General features: G+C 46.0%; 1 protein-coding gene across 1 annotated transcript in view; it reads right to left on the bottom strand.

Annotated features, from left to right (window-relative positions):
• The window catches only part of MBOAT2 (membrane bound O-acyltransferase domain containing 2), a 110,714-nt gene that overhangs the window by 55,667 nt on the left and 35,746 nt on the right, over positions 1–19,301 (bottom strand). Inside the window, exons 2-3 of the mRNA XM_031466524.2 lie at positions 14,116–14,261; positions 9,199–9,276 (exon numbers count right to left, since the gene is read on the bottom strand). Of these exons, the coding sequence (XP_031322384.1) occupies positions 9,199–9,276; positions 14,116–14,261 (224 nt within the window). The remainder of the gene's footprint in view (positions 1–9,198; positions 9,277–14,115; positions 14,262–19,301) is intronic.

Here is a 19,301-nt window from a genome sequence, read left to right as displayed (position 1 = left end):
CCCTTTGTTTTTTAATTGATTAACATGGAGAACTCGCTGTCAAATTGGCATTTCAGACAGACCTGACCTGGAGGAACCCCGTGACACGAGTCACCTGGGCAAATTTCCTCTGACTCTAACACACTCAGATACAACAGCAACACCCAGAGTAACAGCTTTACTTCCCAAGGGACGCACGTTCAAGTTGCCAGCATCCCCACACGGGCGCTACCCTTCCACCTCGTACAGAAAGCCTGCGTCCGAGGGAAGCACTCTGCCCTCACTTGCTCAAGGATGACTGGATGCTTAACAGAGGATCCAGTTCTACAACTTGGAGCAGAGCTTAGAATTCAAATACCTCCAAAAGAGGCACTGCAGGGACCTGACAGGGTAAGGGAATGTGAATCAGACCCGTTCCCGAGTGCAGAAGCCGCCGGTGCTCTGCTGTGGCCTGAAGATTTCTCAGCACTCCACCAGGCTGGGCAGCCTGCCACTTTCGCCAAGTAACAGGTTTTCCCTCCTTCGGAGCTAAGCATGTTCAAAACCCTCAGAGCTTAAGCACAATATGTCAAAAGGCCACTGCATCCTTTTGGATAAAAACACCTTCATCTTTGCTCTAAGGAAGAGTAACCAACACGTACAAACCCCTGCCTTAGTTCAGGACCCCGCTGGCTCCCATTACCTCTCCTCAGTCAACTTCGGGTATTTCTTTTTTAATTACATATTCTCATAATCATAAAGCTGAATGCTTAGAATAACAAAGTACAGGAGCAAACAGCTTGGGCGCTGGGTGCAGTCAGACACACCTCGTTCTAATCCCAGATCTACCACTTACTAACCTGCTTCTGGGGGAAGAGCTCCACCACGCCCACCTCCAGGGCGGCTGCTGGGATTACCTGACAACCCACGCACTTCGCACAACGATGGAGATGCAATAATTACTGAAACATGAACTGTTACAAGGATAAGATAACGTAAAAAATCAATTTTAGAATTACTTGTGGTTTTCTGACTGAAATGCAACTTTTAGCTCAGGATCGCCCAGCGGTACCCAAAGGGCCTGGGCCTTCATTCCAATCCACCAAAAGGCTTTCACATACGGTCCACAGAGAGCAGAAAAGGAAAAAAAACAACAAAAACCAACAAAACCCCTAAGAGTCCAGTTCCCTTCCTGCCACACTTTATTCCGTCTCATGGGATCATGGGATTGTCCTCGGTGAAGTTAATATTTCCCCCACAGAGTTCCTACTGAGCCACTAGCCAACTAATTAACTTCATGAGGACAAATTTTCAAGTGACTTGAGGCTTCTGCCTGCCAGATGGCATTTCCAAGATCACCCCTCCTTCCCAGCAGAGTGCACGTGGCTTCTAACAACCCTCCTGTCCGGAGTCCGTGCGGTGGGCGCATGGCTGGTGCCTGCGGGATCACAGGGGCAAAGGGACCCCTGCTCTCTCTGCTCCTCAGAGTCACGGAAGATTGAAATAAAGGCACGTCAGCTACAAGTGCCTCGGCCCTCCCTACCCTCACCCCGACCCCCAGGGCCGCTGCCCCAGCGCAAAGCTAAGGGGAAGAAGGGCGAGGAGGGAGAGGGGACATCTCAACACAGCCGTCAGGGCCCGCTGCACGGAACACCCAAACAGACAGACGCCGAGGAAGAGCCCACAAACACGCAACAGAATGGACAGACAGGGACCCTCTCTCACTCAGCCTCCACGTGCTCGACTACAGGTTTACAAAATGAGTAACGCAGCCCTGCCAGGAGCTCCCATCCCCGAGGAGAAACGCATGGCAGCACTAACCCTGCGGCTCGACGAGACCTCAGCGGGAGCAGCAAGCCCAGCGAGCCGTGTGGTGACAGGGGCGACCCCTGAAAGGGCAGCACCTGGGCCGGGAGGAGCCCTGGTCGGGAACCGAACACTTCACGCAGCCCGGGCAACCTGGGCGCCTGCGTGGCCCTCGGCTGAGTCACAGCCTGCGGCTCAGACTCAGACAGGCAAGGTGACTTGGCGAAGGTCCCAAAGCTAATGGAAATCCGGCAGAACCTGAATTCAAACCCACACGTACCTGCCCCCAAACCAGTGCTCATTCAGTCATTCACTAAGATCACCGGGTGGCGGGGGGGCAGGGGGTTTGAATCTGATCTTTCCTCATGTCCTAGGCCTGCTGTTCAATTTTATCATCAATAAAAGAGGATCCTGGGGAAATTTCTTTTTAATATTTCTCAACATTTAAAAATACATTTTAGCATAATTCTACTCAACACCAAACACCTGTACTGTTTCCGACTGTTTCATTCTGCTGAGCACACAGAAAATGGCTCATGGAGACACGGTCTGCATCTGACGACTTTCCAAGCTGGTCGCTCTTCTTTTATGCTTCTCGGCCCTGAGTGCATCCCCTTTTATAACAGTAATCTCGGTGTGACTGGTAGTTTGACAGTAAGTGTCTCGCAGAGACAAAGCACGTCTTTTTATCCAACACTGGAACGCAGCATCAGCGAAACACATATGTGTTGCATGACTGACTGCCTGAATGTCTCCAACTCAACGGTGCACTATCTCCAAGTTTCTGGGAACACTGTGCACTTGAGAAACGTCTGTTCAAACGGGTGGGTAGCTGAGTCATGCGAGGTGGAACAGAATCTCCTTCCTACAGCTTTTACAATATAATCCCATACAAAGAATGGCAACCTCTCAGACAGACACAGCTTCACTGCACACACTCTTACATGCTGTCTCCTGGTGTCCATCCTTGCTGTCATGCAGAAGTCATGTCATTATTCGTTCATTCATTCACTGGAGACTTACGGGGAACACACAACAGCCCAGGTAGCATATAACATTCAGAAAACAAGACAGGCGTGCCGTGACTGCTGTCCCGGATGTGCGGTCTGTCAGAGGAGGACACTGCGCAGGGAACTCCCCAGTACATTTATGATTAAATGCTGAGATAAATTCTCAAAGGAAAGGAAAACAATTCCATGAGAGTGGTTAACAAGTAATCTGTCCTAGATTAAGGCATCTCTGAGGACAGAATGTTACAGTGAGATCTGAAAGGTGAGGATGGGGTGGGGTGGGAGAAGGAACAGTCAGAGGTGACAGAGCAGACAAAGCCTCTGGGAGAAGAGACACGCGATTCTCCAGGAGAGGAGAACATTCACAGAGAACATGGCAAGAGGGCTGGTGGAGGATGAGGGAAACAGCTGGATCCTAAATTCATCCCTTCAACAAACACTCACTGAGAACAGCCACGTGCCCGGCACCTGCTGGGTGCCCCGTACATAAGACAGACAGGGTCTGTGTTCCAATGACACCTCCACTCCAGGGCAGAGACAGACCAAGAAGTAAACAAGGTAACTCCAAACAGCGGCGGTGCCTCATGGCTGGAGCCACCCAGCTGAGCATCTCTGGGAGGAACCCCACATACGCAGACCCTCCTGTAGTCTTAACTAAAGCGATACTTGGTCCCCAACGTGGACCAAGACACACATCAGGACTGTGCCCATACAAATTTCCTTAATAAGGCATGCATGTGTCTGCTTTCAAATAGTACATGCTAGAGAAATTCCTAGATTTTAAAAAAGCAAGCATTCAGCCCTACCTAGATCCCTCAGGACATGAAACACAGGGATTCGTCTGCCCCTCCTGTGACCGGACAGGGGACACACTGCAGCCACAGGAGACAGAAGGCCCCACAAAGTGTTCCTGCAGATGTAACAACATCCCTCCCCTGCAGGCGCCCATGCACACACATGCACAGGCATACACACGCGTGTGCACACAAACACACCCCACCACCAGGCTACAGATTAAGTCAGGAGTCCGTCCACACCACACTCTCTCAGCTAGTTAGGGTCCCCCTGTCAAGTTCATGCAGCCTGTCCTCCAGGAAGGCCTGCCCTGAGTTTCCTGCTTGTGGATTTTTCACACTTGGACACAGTCCCCCCTGCCCCTCCCAGCCACGCCTTCTGCACGAGGAACGGCTCCACGGCTGAGCCTGTTGGAGACAAAGTTCTGCTAAGTGGTCTCTGAATAAATCCTGCTACTAGCTGCTCCCTGCCCTGGAGTCAGATGTCCTGTGAGCTAACAGCCCAGCACCTGGGCCTAAAGGAACTGATGGAGGTGGGAGAGGTGGGAAGTCGGTGCCCCAGGGAGGGCCCCGGGGAAGGAGGGTCCCCGGACAGGGAGACGAGCTGGGGCAAACTTCAAGGCTTTGCTGAAGCAAGCAGCCCTGGGTCTTTGGGCTGCAGCTACGAAGAACAGTGCCCAGATTTGTAAAACAGGCCCCGGTAGCTGCTTTCCAGAGCTCATGATCCCTGCAGGAACAGGGAGGCTGTCTAAGGTCAGAAAAGAGAAATCACCAGCCGCTTTCCCCTGAGTAACCTTCACACACACACACTCAGAATAAACCCTGGAGACGGCTCTGAAACAGAGCACGATGCCCACACCGGGAGGAAGCAGCTCACCTACACCTCCTCGCACCCCTCCCAGCAGTCTCCTCTGTCGGCCAGAATCTGTGATTCCTCCAACGGGAACCATCTTCCTTCCCACAAACAGAGAGAAAGGGCAAGCTGCCTGTGACAGATAGAGTGAAGAGTCTCAGATGAAGTTAAATTCCTTAAAGCAGCAGGCGTGGGACAGAAGAACAGACAACAGGCCTCGGAGCAGAACAGACGTGGCATCAAATCCACCATTTTCTCAGCTGTGGGACCTCGAACCACTACCTCGCATCTCAGATTCCCCTTCTCACCCCCAGAACGAGGGTGCGCACGCAGCTCAAGTTCGTCCCTCTCCCCACCCTCGTGTTTTTGGTGGGAGACAAAACAACAACAACAACAACAACAACAACAACAACAACAACAACAACAAGGTATTAGTTATCTAACGAGAAAGAAGGGGTAAACTGAGGCATAAAAGAGAGAAGCGTGAGTCAGTGGTGACACTGTAAAACTTCTCAGTTTTACTTAAGGCCCTCTGGGGATTTAAGAAAAAGGTTCTGAAACATCTCACTTCCTGGGGCTCCAGCAGTTCCACCAGCATCTTGTCGGGAGTTTCCATCCGAGGAGAACTCAGCCGGTATCTGGTGCTACCTATCTCCCCCCACGTCCAGACCAGAGCGTCCCCTACACATCTAGTTAAATATCTCTAATCGCAAATGCGGCATCTCACAGATCACACTGCTAAATATTCTCACCATAACTGAGGTCGTCCTTCTTTGGGCCAAAAACAAAACAAAACAAAACAAAACACGTACATCTTCACATTTCACCTAGCGGGTACCAGTGCCATGTCAGCACTCCCAAGGACAGCACACAAACTCCCTTTCGATATTTAAAGACAGCTCAGGTCTCTCCTTCCACATCTAGTTTCTTCCTTCAAGGATATTGTAGGTTTTCAATGTTCCTTCTGACCCTTCCTTCTTATAACTAAACTCAGAAAAATGTGGATGCCTCTGAACACCTAGAAATTTCCCTAAATGAGAAAACATCCAAAACCCTTAAACCAAGTCTCAAAAAGTATGCTGCTGTAATATTGAGCTTTCTTCTTGTACTTTGCTTTACAATTGTTTTATCTTTTTAATAGTTTCACTGAAGTAAAATTTACATGCCATAAAACTCACCTAATTTAAGTGTACAACTCAATGAATTTTAGTGAATTTATACAGTCAGTTTTGCAACCAAAAGCCTGCCAGAATTTTGAAAAGAATTGCACGGACTTTACTGATCAGCTGCAGAACTGCCACCTTAACGACACTGAAGCTTCCCATCCACGAGCGTGGTATCTCTCTGCAGGCTTTAGGTCTTCCTCCATTTCTGTCAGCACAGATTTTTATTTTCAGTTTACTGGTCTTGCATTTCTTTGATAAATTTATTCCTGAGCATATCATTTCTTCAGATGCTACTGTGGATTTTTTTTTTTAATTTAAACTTTGTTCGCTTCTAACATACAGAAATAAAACTAGCTTTTGTATATTGCTCTTATACCCTCTGATTTTACCATTTCCTTTATAATTTTTTTGAATAAGGTATTTTTCAGTATCACATTAAGTCTTACACATCAGGTCCTGCATTACTTCACTTCGCTTTATACAAAAGCTATGCCCAGAAGGCAAACATTTCAACCAGCTTCTTAGAAACCATCTGCTTCACGACAGTAAATCATTCATAAAGTTCATATATTCCATTATTTGTGCTACATCAAGTTTAAAATTACCACTTAGCAAACTCGAACTCATTTTATATTTTTGAGACCAGTAGGAAGAGTGTCTGCCTCTCTCTGTCTTTTAAATCCCTGTGGCAGGACTGTGCTTAGCAGCACTGGCCAAATACAGCCCACCAGCTCCTTTGGTAAATAAGCCTGACAGAAGCACAGTCAAGTTCACTGTTCACAGATTGTCTGTGTGCACAACACACATTGCTGAACAGCTGTGACAGAGGCTGTGTGTCCGGCAAAGTCCAAAATATTTGCTATCTGGTCCTTTATACATAGTTTGCCAATCTCTGCTCTCAGAAATGCTGGGCAAACCTGTGAGAGAGAAATTCTCCCCAATTTAATTAAGTCGGATCAATATCCTAATATATAGAACATTGTATCCTTAAATACTCTTTTTCTTATCACCTAAGGTTTTCAATTTTTTTTCTTCAAAAATTTCAATGCTTATATGGGAACCCTCCTACATTGCTGGTGGGAATGTAGTTTGGTGTGACTATTATAGAAAACAGTATGGAGATTCCTCAAAAAACTAAAAATGGACTGACCATATGATCCAGCAATCCCACTTCTGGGTATATATCCAGAGGGAACTCTAATTCGAAAAGATACGTGCACCCTAATGTTCACAGAAGCCCTATATACAGTAGCCAAGACATGGAAGCAACCTAAATGTCCACTGACAGATGACTGGATAAAGAAGGTGTGGTACATTTATACAGTGGAATACTACCTAGCCATAAAAAAGAATAAAACAAGGCTATTTACAGCAACATGGATGGACCTAGAGATGGTCATTCTAAGTGAAGTAAGCCAGAAAGGGAAAGAAAAATACCATATGATATCACTCACATGTGGAATCTGGAAAAAAAAAAAAAAGAAAGAAAGAAAAAAGAGGACACTGATGAACTCATCTACAGAACAGAAACAGGCTCGAAGACATAGTTAACAATCTTATGGTTACCAGGGAAAGGGGGTGGGAAGGGATAAATTCAGGAGTTTGAGATTTACAAATGTCAGTCACTATATATAAAAACAGATTTTTAAAAATGTTTCTTCTGTATAGCCCAGGGAACTATGTCCAGTATCTTGTAATAACCTTTAATGAAAAAGAATATGAAAACAAATATATGTTATGTGTATGCACGACGGGGACATTGTGCTGTGCACCAGAAACTGGCACATTACAACTGACTGTGCTTCAATTTAAGAAATAAATAAATAAATATGTACCCCCCCCCCAAAAAAAATCAGTAGCACACACGCAAGCAGCACCTTCCTCCTGAACATTTGCTGTAAAAGAGTAACACAGCTAACTTCATCCAGCTGCTCGTCTCTAAAGCTGCCTCACCCAACACAACCGGCTGCAAGGGCACAGATGCTCTCTCTCTGCACCCTCCTATACGGTAGCCACTAGCCACCTGTGGCTACTGAGCACTTGAAATGTGGCCAGTGTGACTGAGTCTCACATTTTAATTAATTTAAATTTTACACGGCCGCATGTGGCTAGTGGCCCCATACTGGACAGCGTCTGAAGGATTAAGAGTTAACTTCACAGACTGCCATCACCCTTCAGCAAAAGCAACAGTTTCCTCTGACAGAATACGAATTTACTAGCCTTCTAACTTAAAAGCACGATGTTACTGCTGCTTATGCAGTGACATACAAGTCCTCTGCTTTCAGTAATCTCATCAGGGTTTCCTTTTATCCAGATTCAAAACAAACAACTCTTGTTCTTTTTCAGATATTAAATACAGTATCACTTTGAACCTGTCATCTGTACAAGATTTTTTAAACGGTCATAATGGTGTAAAAACTGCTTCAAATGAAGCACCATCAAAGTATTTTATTCCTCTTATAAAAATTAAAGTTGAAACACCAAGAACCTAGAGTGCTGGTGCACAGAAGGAAGGGGAAAACCAGGGCACGGGGCGTCAACGGAAACTGAGGGAAGACAGTAAGTCAGAACAGAGGACGGGTGGGACCAAGTCAAACACCGAAGACGCAAAATAGAATGAGAGTTGAGGAAAAAGGTGACCTGTTAGCTACAGGTCCACAACTCCTTGGACAAAACCAGTGGAGCCACATGTACTTCCCACTTCAGACATACCACACAGACCATCGCGGATATCACGGAACCCACCCAGCAGGTTCGGCCGGCAAGTCTGCGGGAGCACTGCTCCTGGGTGTTCAGCCAAGGAAGCTTTGCACAACTCTACTTCCCGCTTTACCTCTCTGGCCAGATCGCTACACCCAGCTTCTGTTACATGCCTCACAGATACCGCAAAGTCAACATGCACTTAGTCAGCAAATATTCAGTGCTTACTACACAACCATTCACTGTTCTTGGTGCTGAAGATATACCTGTTGGAAATGTTTAAGCCCTGAATATGTGCCCTGCCTCCAGAGCTCCCTACACCCAGAAAAAGGTGCTTCCAGCTACCTTACTGTTCAAGCCAGGAACCTGGAGTCATGCTTGACACCTGCTTCCTACCTGCACTCGCCATCCATCACTAAGTCCTTCCAATTTCCCTTCTAAATATAACCAATCTACCTGCCCCACTACATCGCTCTGCTGCTCTCACCCCTAGATAAAGCCCGTGGTTCTTACCTGGAGGCGGTTTTGCCCCCCAAGGGATATGTGAAAATACCTGGAAACATCCATGGTTGTCACAGCTCGGGGCGGAGGTGCTACTAGCATCTAATGGGTAGAGGTCAGGGATGCTGTCAGACACCCTGCAGTGCGCAGGATGGCCCTGCACATCAAGAATTATCCGGCCTAAAATGTTAGCGGTGCTGATGCTGAGAAACGCTGCTCTGAGTAAATGGTAGAGTAATGCACTTCGATGTTGTATTTTTGTAGTTGACAGTTCTTGAAAAAATGATCACAATTTAGAATAACTTGTCTATTCTAGATTTAGAATAAATTTTCTACTTGTAAAAACTCTGTTTGAATCCAGTCTATTATGCTGGAGCACATCGTTGTCTGTGAATGAAGCCAACACTTACTTGTGCATGTTCTCCACGCCTATGATGACCATGATACAGTAGGAAATTCCACTTTGTACGAGGAAGTGTAAGGCATACCTACAAAACGGAAAGCACTGTTAGAAGAGGCCACTCACAGACACCAAGGTGAAACAGTTCAGGCTAAAAAGTGCTTGTTTGTAACAGAACATCCCCAGGGAAAAGCAAGGACCCAAACCTCCAAATCCTAAACCTCTGCAGACACCCTGGAGGGGGAGTCCCATACCACAAGCCCTACAAGAGCTGGAAGATTAAGACAAAACCCCATAAAGCCACCCTGGGAGCCCCAGCACCCACTGTTCCTAACTACAGGAGAGCACCCTGGGGTCACGTGGCTCAGAGATTATGGCTTTTTCCATAACTCAGGCACAAGGATGAAAAGGAGTAATAAATCTGGGTCTCAGAACAGTCCTAACAGACCATCAGTTTTTTGTTTACCCAAACGAGTTTTGTATCTATTTACCTTTTCAAGCGCTCCTTATAAAACAATAAAAATACTGAATATTAAAATGAAAATATTTAATCTTAAAATATTAAAAAGCAGGTATGACCAAATATATTTATTCTGAAAACATGATGGCTCAAGTCAAATAAGCTTACTTATACAAATCTAGTTGATCCTCAATTTACAGAAATCTATATATAAAATATTCTTCCTGAGATAACACAGTATTTTCTACTGTTCTAAGGAGAAATTCACCATTAAATGAGAAAACTAATTTATCCATTCACCTCACAAAGTTCAGGCAAAACATAAATCAGATCCCTGGTTTTAAAACCAATCCAAACTATCCCGAAGATTACACACACATGTGCGCGTGCACACACACTTCCAATTTTCTTTCCCCTTTGATGTCATGAATAATTTATGAAACAATTTTCAAGTCATTGTATACAATTTAAAGTATGAATAAGGATCTTTTGCTATGGTTAAAATTACTTTTTAACCTAATCATTATAGAATACCAGGCACCTCCAGTGTGAAAAAGTTACTTAAATTAAAAAAATTTTTCCACAGGAATATTACAAATAAGAAGTAGGCTCCAAGGCAGGCCCATAGAAGAAACTTATTTTACACGTTGTACAGAGTATGTCCGTCGGTTTCTCCCTCTGCCTAACACACACACACATAGTGTTAGTCTGGAATGCTACTATATAACTAGAGGGCATTAGGAAACAGAAAAACATACGAGTCTGAATTGACACAGAAAGAAGCTACGAAAACACGACTGAAATACTTTCCAAAGTAATTACCCACCTCCTATTAATTGCCAGCACTATCAGACTTCTTGGGAACACGCTGAAGCAGCTGGCTAGATACCTGTAAGGGCTTCATTAGACTCTTGGGGAAATATCTTTCCTTTTCTACTGAATAAATTTGGAACAGGAGGGATAAAGGACAACTTTAGAAGACACGAGTTCTACTTTACAAATAGTTACATGGTTCCTTCCATCACCTTAAGATGCCCCCTCCCCAGGCATCGCCGTTCAGCTTAGCGTTCCTCTGGAATACAAGATGACATTGCCAGCCTCCTGTTGGACAAGCCTTTGTTCTTGGGATGATATACACTTATACGTACAGAGCGTCCTGTATTCCCCTCTTCTCACTGAGGCCACGACAAGCGTCAAGCTGCCGGCACTCTCATCCACCCGCTGATGATCTTCCTCACCACGCAGCTTCGCTACTTGCCCAGATTAATAAAATGAGCACAATAAACACACAGTAGCCACCTCGTATTTTTCAGGCTTAAAAGGTAATTAATGAAAAGTGCTGACTGGGCTACCTGTACGCAGTAAGCACTCAAATATTAAGTATTATTAGTGAAGTAAAAATGTAAGCCAGAAGGTAGCTTAAAAGTCTATTATAACCCAACTCTCCTCGTTTGAGAGCTGAGGAGACGAAGTCCTGAAGTCACACACGTAGTCAGTACCTACGCGACACTGACACCCAAGTTACATCCTTGTGGGCAGACTCTTCACGGGGGGGGGGGGGGGGGGCGGAACCCCAGGGACCATGTGCTATCACCTTTCGCGTTACCTAAGGACGCTGAAAACAAAACAATCCTGCATCTCCAAACTTCAGTTTTTTTAGATATCACACCTTACATATTTAGAATTTCAAATCACACTGAAGGCAGGTATAAAATGCATTTTTAGCAAGAAAGAGTTTTTAAAAGGTTGAGAAACACTTCTTTGATTGTTCAACCGATCTTTACTGAAAGGCACTGACTATACTGGACACTGGGAACAAAGAGTCAGTGGACAGGGATTTTGTCCTCAGAGAGCTTCCAGTCTGCAGAGAACAACATATGAATGAACAGACTACTTTAACACTGTATGACAAACACTGGAAAGGGGACTGAGTGGTCATCTGGACCACCAACTGGATGATGGGGACGACAAACCGTAATAATGGTAATGGTCTTGACCCTGAGTAACCTTCCAAGCTCACAAGGAGCTGGCTACTGGGCTGAGCTCCTCTCTGCCGTATTACATCGTTCAGTCATGACAACGATCACTGGTTCCATTTTACAGATGAGAAGAGTGAAGCTAAAGAGGTTGAAAGACAAAGACGTGCCCAGTCACACAGCGACCAGGCGAGGGATCGAGAGCAGAATCCAGGTCTGTCTGACTTCAGCGTCCAAGTTCCAGTCCATTACCCTACCCTGCTGTCAAAGAGCTACAGAAGTAATTCAAAGTATAAACTCTCGGTTCAGAGAAACCTGCAGATAATAATTAAAAAAAAAAAAGTGAGACCAAAGTAGATAAAACAATGAATTGCATTTAGACGACTCACTAGCATACATCTTCCAAAAGAGAAGTTGTCACCATCAGCAGGGGACATGACTGCCTTGGAGCCTAAAAACAAGTGGCTCACGTGCAGACCAGGACAGTCTGCCTTCAGCTCATTCCTGTTAGCAAAGAGTCACCTTTCATTTCACCTGCTACAGAGGCATGATCTCTCTTCCCAAAGACAGGAATATAAAAAGTTTCCCCTTCAACAAAAGAACAGAGAACTCTATTTTTTTTTTTTAAATCCTGGTTACCACATACAATTTGAAGGACGTAGGACTACCTGACACTGAGGCCGGGTTCCTCGTGACACTGTTACAAAGCATCTGAAGAGGCTTCACAGCCAGAAAGTACCCCTTCGGGAAAGGCCTCTCGGCTGGCGGTGCTCCGGGTCACACAACCCCAGGGAACACCGCTTCCGCTTCAATCCTCTGCTCTGTGTCCACAGACCACAGTGCGACTGGCATTCCTGGAAGTGGCCACTCTGAACGACAAGCCTTCCCCAGCCCATTCCTAACATAACGCTACTGAAACACACACTGATACTGAAGTATTTATGGGTGAAATATGGGAACTGGGATAGGCCTGAAAATACTCCAGAAAAATAAGTTGGGGAAAGAACAAAATGAGAATGGTGGAATTTTAATAATTGTTGAAGCTGGACAATGGATATATGAGGATTCATTATATTATTTTCTGTACTTTTGTATTTGAAAAGTTCCACAGTATAAACACACACACACACCCCTCCATGGCATGATTTACATACGAGTTTAAACAATCACCTGAAGCGGGGAGGGGGTGCTTTTAGCGTGTATGAGGTCCTAGGTTCAATCCCCAGTACCTTCATTAAAACATAAATAAATAAAACACAGATAAATTTAAAACCTAAAAATAAATAAACCTAATTACCTCCCCTCCAAAGAAAGAATCACCAGAGAAACCTAAGAAAACTGATGCTATAAATTGATGTTATCAAGAAAGTGGAAAAACCGTGCCTGGATCTGATTGAAGAGACCACGCTGAGACCTCAGGACCTCGCGCCCCAAGCCCTGGCAGGGCCTATCAGCGGGCTGGTCCCAGGGCAGTATGCAGAGACTGAATAAATTAGCCCTAATTGATTTTTCATGAGTTTGGAGGAAACATGTGCAACTGCCAGAAGCAAAAATCAGATTAAGAAATACCAGTCTATTTCAACCCTCACAAGAATCAACAGCAACCTCGTAGAACAGAGACAGAATCAAAGTCCAAAGGTCTGCACCCCGCAACAGAAACTACTAAACCACAGATCACGCGAGTGCGTTTCCAGCCCCTCGGGGGCTCGTGCCTCACCCACCCGTCCGCAGAGGAGCAGGCCTGCAGAGCCTCGTCTGGGCGCGCGCGGGCTGCAGCGGCCCCAGGCAGGCCGCTCCAGCCCTCCCCTGGGGGGTAAGTGCAGGAGACACCACCGAGCAGCCCTTCCACGGAGGGTCTCTGCTGCTTCGCCAAGACAGCGTGCCCTGCCCCCGATCCCCTCTGCCACATACGTGCCACCTGGGACGAGCAGGACGTACGTGTTTCTGTATTCACGAACGGCCCTGACAGGAAGGGAGCCAAGTGAAGGGGACATGGACGGACGGACGGACACACACACACACACACAAGGAGCAACCCTAAATGACTCTTCCCCACCAAAACCAAACAAACAAAAACCTCTTCTGGCTAAGGGCAACCCCTAAGAAGTGGTAACAGAGTTCTATCAGTGGACTGTACCAGACTCTCAATAGCCACTTGCACAGAAAGACAAAAACTATTTTGGTTTATTTGTCTTGCCATAAACGATCTGTGAAGCAGGTGGAAGAGCTACTCATGACAGAATAAAATGTCTTTGTGTCTTTTTTTCTTCATAGGTCCTTTCTCATTAAGTCATAAAGTGCCCTCCCTCTGAGCCCACACTGAAGAGACAGGGCCCACTCTCCACTCTTTATTTCTTCTATTAGAAATAAAAATGTAACACTTTACAGGTAAATACAAGAACAAAAAACCCTACATAATGTATCCTTCTGCACACTCAATTCACACAGACGTCCAGAGTCTTCATTAAACATGATCAAAATAATTACTTACCATCCAAAGCAGAAAAGTGCAAGATAAAGGCCCAAAAGGGTGGCAACAACATGTCTTATAAAAGAGCTAGTTTTGCTCGAATGCAGGTAAGTCCGAAACCAAATGGCTGCTAGCAAGGCAAAGAGTTGGCACACTACAAAGTTGACCTGTAAAGAGAAATTAAAATTTCGTATTAGCAACACAGACTTGAACTTTTCACTTGACGTTACATTTAAATTCTCAGGACGGAAAGACACCAAAGTTACATAAAATGGAGATCTTTCAGTTTGCTAAAGAAACAAAAACAAAAATCAGGGTGTCTTCCCAGGGAGGACAGTCTCAAGTTCAACGTGACGAGCGGAGGCACGTGGCAGGTGGGTGCCCAGCGCGGGGAGAGGCCTGGGGGCCCCAGAAAACCCGGAAGACACGGGGTGCAGATGGAGAAATGGAAAGCATGGTGCCCTATGGTTTGAGGGAAAGAGAAACTTATTTTAATGACTTCGGTGACCCTGTAACAGGTAGAAAAGAAGAGCTTCGAGTTTCTCCAGAAGTCCTCGGGGTCAAGATCTGGTCAGGATTCCCGGGAGTCTGGGGGCCGCACGATCCCCGGGTGGAGGTCGCAGCCCTCCCTGCACCCGGAGTCGCGGTGCTGCCGCCACTTCTGGGCACGGGGACCGAACGTCTCAGCCCCGGGGGCCTCTAGGACTGGCTCAGGAGGCCAAGGATGAATCAGAGAAAGGAGCCCCCAGGAAGCCCCGAGGGAGAGCTCCCGCAGCACCCCGAAACCAGGCATGACTCATTCTTCATCCACAGGAGAGGAGCACGCGGGGGAACGTGCCGCCGCGCCTTCCCCCAGGACAGTTTTTTGCCCTCGAAAAATGACAAAATAAAAGGCCACATGTAAGACTCTCTGCGGTATTTAAAGACTCGAGAAAATTCTCCATGTCTCTCTTATGAAGAGGGTTCTGAGAGAACGTTAAGGAAAATGGGTATTAAAATCTACAAACGAAAAATCCATTTGACATCAGATGCTTGTAACAAACACACAACAAACTCACTGGTCTCGGGTACCTAAATTAGGAACAAATCACACCATCGACATGTAGGAGCTGCCACAGATCCACAGAGATGTCTCTGCCTAAGGACAGGGACAGCTGTGTGCCTCCCCCGCAGCAGCAGGAGGACAGTTGGGTATTGTTGTCGCCGTGTGAGGGACCATTGTTCTTCCAAACACTTAGACTCCATACCAGCAAAACGTCATTCCAACAGGTTCTAAGCACTTTTCTCTCCTAAAGGGTTGTAACAATATTTTCTTAATTAAGGAAAAAGCATATATATCAGAAAAATGAATAATGTTATTAATAATGATGCATAGCTACAAAGTTTCTTACAGTTTAAAAACTTTCTTTCAACTATCTCTTAATTGAACAAAAATTTATAGAGCATCCACTTTGGGCAAAGCATGGAAATCAAAAAATGCCTAAGTCCCAATGAGAGCCCTGGGTGACTTTGGAATCTAGTGAAAAACTCATACGCAAAGAACTCAACTCACTTACAAGGCTAGACAGAAAGTGCCTTACGGACCCCTCAAAGGAGAGAGTGTGAAGGGGTGCCTGTCACAAAGCAGGCGACACGAGAGCTCCTGATGACAGCTGATCTCCACGGCCCTCCAGGGAGTCTCCCCTCCCTCTCCCTCCTCTCTCTCTCTCTCTCTCTCATATTTGTTTAATATAAAGCAAAGTGTGAATGACTACAGACACCTTCTAGAATCACCGACATGTAGAATTTTCTATCTTTGTAAACATCCATTTCAACGCCGTCATCTCACGGATAAAGAAAAGGGGATCAGATCTCACTCTAGACACTGAATCAAAATCTTTGGGGGCAGGCACAAAAGTTGATATTTCAAAAACAAAAGCCTGGGTCCCCACTGTCCTCAAGGTGTGAGAACCACAGTGCTGGGAAATTAGAAAAAGGGCATTTTAAGTAAAACCAAAAGCCAAGCAAACAACAAACCCAACATGAAGGGAGCACTGAGGCTTGAGAGTGTCGCAGAAGGTCGGAGGCTGCTGCTGTCCCAGCCTCCTTGAGAAAGGAGAGCCTGAAGCCACAGGGAGACAGACAGGAGAGAACCAACTCACAGGACACTCAGGCCACAGAACCGGCAGCACTGGTCCCCAGACAGGGGCGTGAGGCGGCGGGAAAGGCCACAAGTCATCATGGATGGTGATACAGATCAAGACAGGGCAATGTGGGGGGCGAGCGGGTTCTGGGGGGAAGGACGCTCCCCTGTGTACGCCCAGTTCGAGAGAGCCTGGGGAACGAGTGTGCAAGCTTAGGAGATGGCTGGGAGACAGGTGTGCAGCCAGCAGGGCACACGTGACTCTGAGAGTAGTGGACACAGAGTAAGGTGATCTGTGGGAAGACAGGAGGGCCTCGGGCAGAGTCCCGTCGGGGCCGACTGACAGCAGCAAGAATGAGCACACTGTGTTTGGGGGGTGGGGAGGGTTTCAGAGGAGACTAAAGAAGCCAGGGTCACTGTCAGGTGATAGGGCACAAAGCCCAAAACAAGCCTCCTAACTTGGCAATGGCACCTTTTTCAGTGACCTTGTTGAGAACAGCTAGAGGGGCATTTGCAGAGCAGAAAGCCACACCTGCCGGAAGTGGAAGCTAAGTCTCAGTGTTTAGGTGACCCGTCCAAATGAATACAGCCTGAGAATAATGGTGGCTGGATAAATGTGCAGGAGACACACAGATGCACAAAGCAGGGCCCTGCGCTGAAGGCACAGAGAGCTAGGGTACAACTGAGGCGCCAAGGAGAGGACCCAGGGAGCAGCGTGCAGTTAATCCCCCTGACCCAGGGGAGCATCCAAAGGCACATCTGGTACCTGTGCTGCCAAGGTGAAGATGGATTTAGACGGTCAGAAGATGGCGGGAACTCCAGAAGGGTGGAGCAGCACAATTCACATTAAGAAGAAAATCTGTCAGACATCCTGATGGGGACATCCAGACTCTGTTACTTTCCATAGAAAACACCAGGACACGCACACACCCAATGTTCAATTAACTGTTCTGAAAGGTCTTAAAGGTAAAACTTTCCCAAACTGGGACCACATTTTAGTCATCCTTTCACGGGTGGGGTAGGGTTGAGGGGGCAACCGAATACTGGAGAGGGAGAGACGGCGAGAAAGAACCAGCAGAGCTACAGCGCGGGGACGCGCAGCATGTGCTGCGCACCTGACACTGCTTATCCCGTCTGATCCCAAGAACAGGTGCCACTTCCCCCATTTTACTCAACCAACTCAGGCCACTTACAGTAACAGTCAGTACCCCAGACTCACAACCACGTCTGGTCTAGGCTGTTCAATGGCCGCCTCTCTACCTCCAGAGGATGCCTGAAGGTCGAACTTGGCTGCTACAGACAAGACTGTCTAGAGCATTTGGGATCTGCAAAACTGAAAAAAAATGGGAAAAAAGAATCTAATAGATATTTCACAGAAACTAAAAATTAGACAAATCAGATTTTAAAATGAGGTTAAAAGAATTGTGCAGATCTGGATGTTCTGATGTGGAAGATCACCAAGGTATACTATTATGTGAAAAGCGTAAGTTGCAAAATAGAAGAACACACCGAACTCTTTGCACATACATGCGTTCATTCATTAAACATATGTTTATCCTGCACTTATGACTCTTCTGTGTACCTACAATGTGCTAGACATCAGAATGGTCTCGATTAATCCGGCTCACGCATGCCACCCCTCACTGGCGGTAGTGGGTCAGTGTGCTCCCAGCACAAGCAAGTGCTTCACAGGACAGCTCCCTGTAACCTCTCAACTGCCCTGTGGAACCAGGCACCTCTGCTCCAGGGCCCTGCTACTCTGCATGCTCTGTCCTGCTTCCAAATGCACACACACAGGGAAACCAGATGTCCACCTCTCAGACGGGGTCACCTCTAAGAAGGAGGTGATGGAGAAAAACAGTCCAGGATTCCCAACGCCACACATACGATGAAACTCTGTTGGGTGAGGCTTGTGTGCAAAGCAAAGTCCTCCTTTCCTCTCCAAGTCCCTCCATTCTGTCCACTAAGAGTAATCAACGATCCTCAAAGTGGACACTGCAAAAGTTTTATACTTTTACCGCCTGAGCAACTTACATACTGTATTGCATTGAAAGTTTCGCACTTTATAAAATGGTAAAAGACTGAGAGCACGCACCTGCATCTTTTTTTTCCACTTAACATTATGCTACAACCACCTACCTACGCTGGTGCATTTGCTTGCCTGCCATATAGCATCCCACCTGGAGCAGGATTCTTCCCCAGAATCTTCCCTTGACTAGATACGGCCAAACTGAGCAGTTTTACCACTGACACCCCTGCCAGCAGTGTGACTTGCACTGCTCCATATTCCTGACAATAGTTGGCACTGTCAGACTTATGATGCTGCCAAGTCAATGGATGTAAAACATTAACTTGTTACCTTTTCATTTGTATCTCACCTGATTACTAGTGGGGTTGGGTGTTTTTCACATGTCTTTGGGACATTCAGTTTCCTTTTTATATTCTTTACCCATTTTTCTATTGGTTCTTTTTTCTCATTGTTTTTTTTATCTTTATATACTTGAAACTATTCTTTTGCAAATAGCTTCTCTGTGTGTGACTCCCCTTTTATCTTGGTTTATGGTGTCTTTTCCAATAGGATTTTTCTTTACACACAGCTATATTTTATTAAATGAATATGTGGACACATATCCATGTATTTCTTGGATTAGTTTTTTTTTTAAATTGTTCAAGTGTGATTATATCATTGAATGAGAGAAACCAGAAATTCTGAAATTTTCCACTTAACGGCATTAAAACATTTATCTATTTCCAACTTAAGCCAAATACTGTCATGCTCCCAGCACTAACAGTTTCCCACTCTGTATAACAAATTACATTATATTTCACACAACCTAAATTATCTTCACAATATTCATGTGACATCAATGTTATCTCTGCCTTAAAGGAAACAGCAAGCATGAAAGATTTGGGACCCGGACCTCCTGGCCCTATCTTATGCTCTTTCCTTTTAGTTCCAAAGTTGAACCTGATCCTATCGTGTTCTCATTTTCACTAAGAATGCCAAGAACTGATGTGGGGCCAAGAAAATGAAAAAATGCTATTCACAACTTCACATCCTATCTCTTCAACAGACTATGTATTT

This window comes from Camelus dromedarius, chromosome 15 (assembly GCF_036321535.1).
Source record: "Camelus dromedarius isolate mCamDro1 chromosome 15, mCamDro1.pat, whole genome shotgun sequence".
Lineage (NCBI taxonomy): Eukaryota > Metazoa > Chordata > Mammalia > Artiodactyla > Camelidae > Camelus > Camelus dromedarius.
The sequence above is the reverse complement of the archived record's forward strand: the minus strand, read 5'-3'. Positions and strand labels throughout refer to the sequence as shown.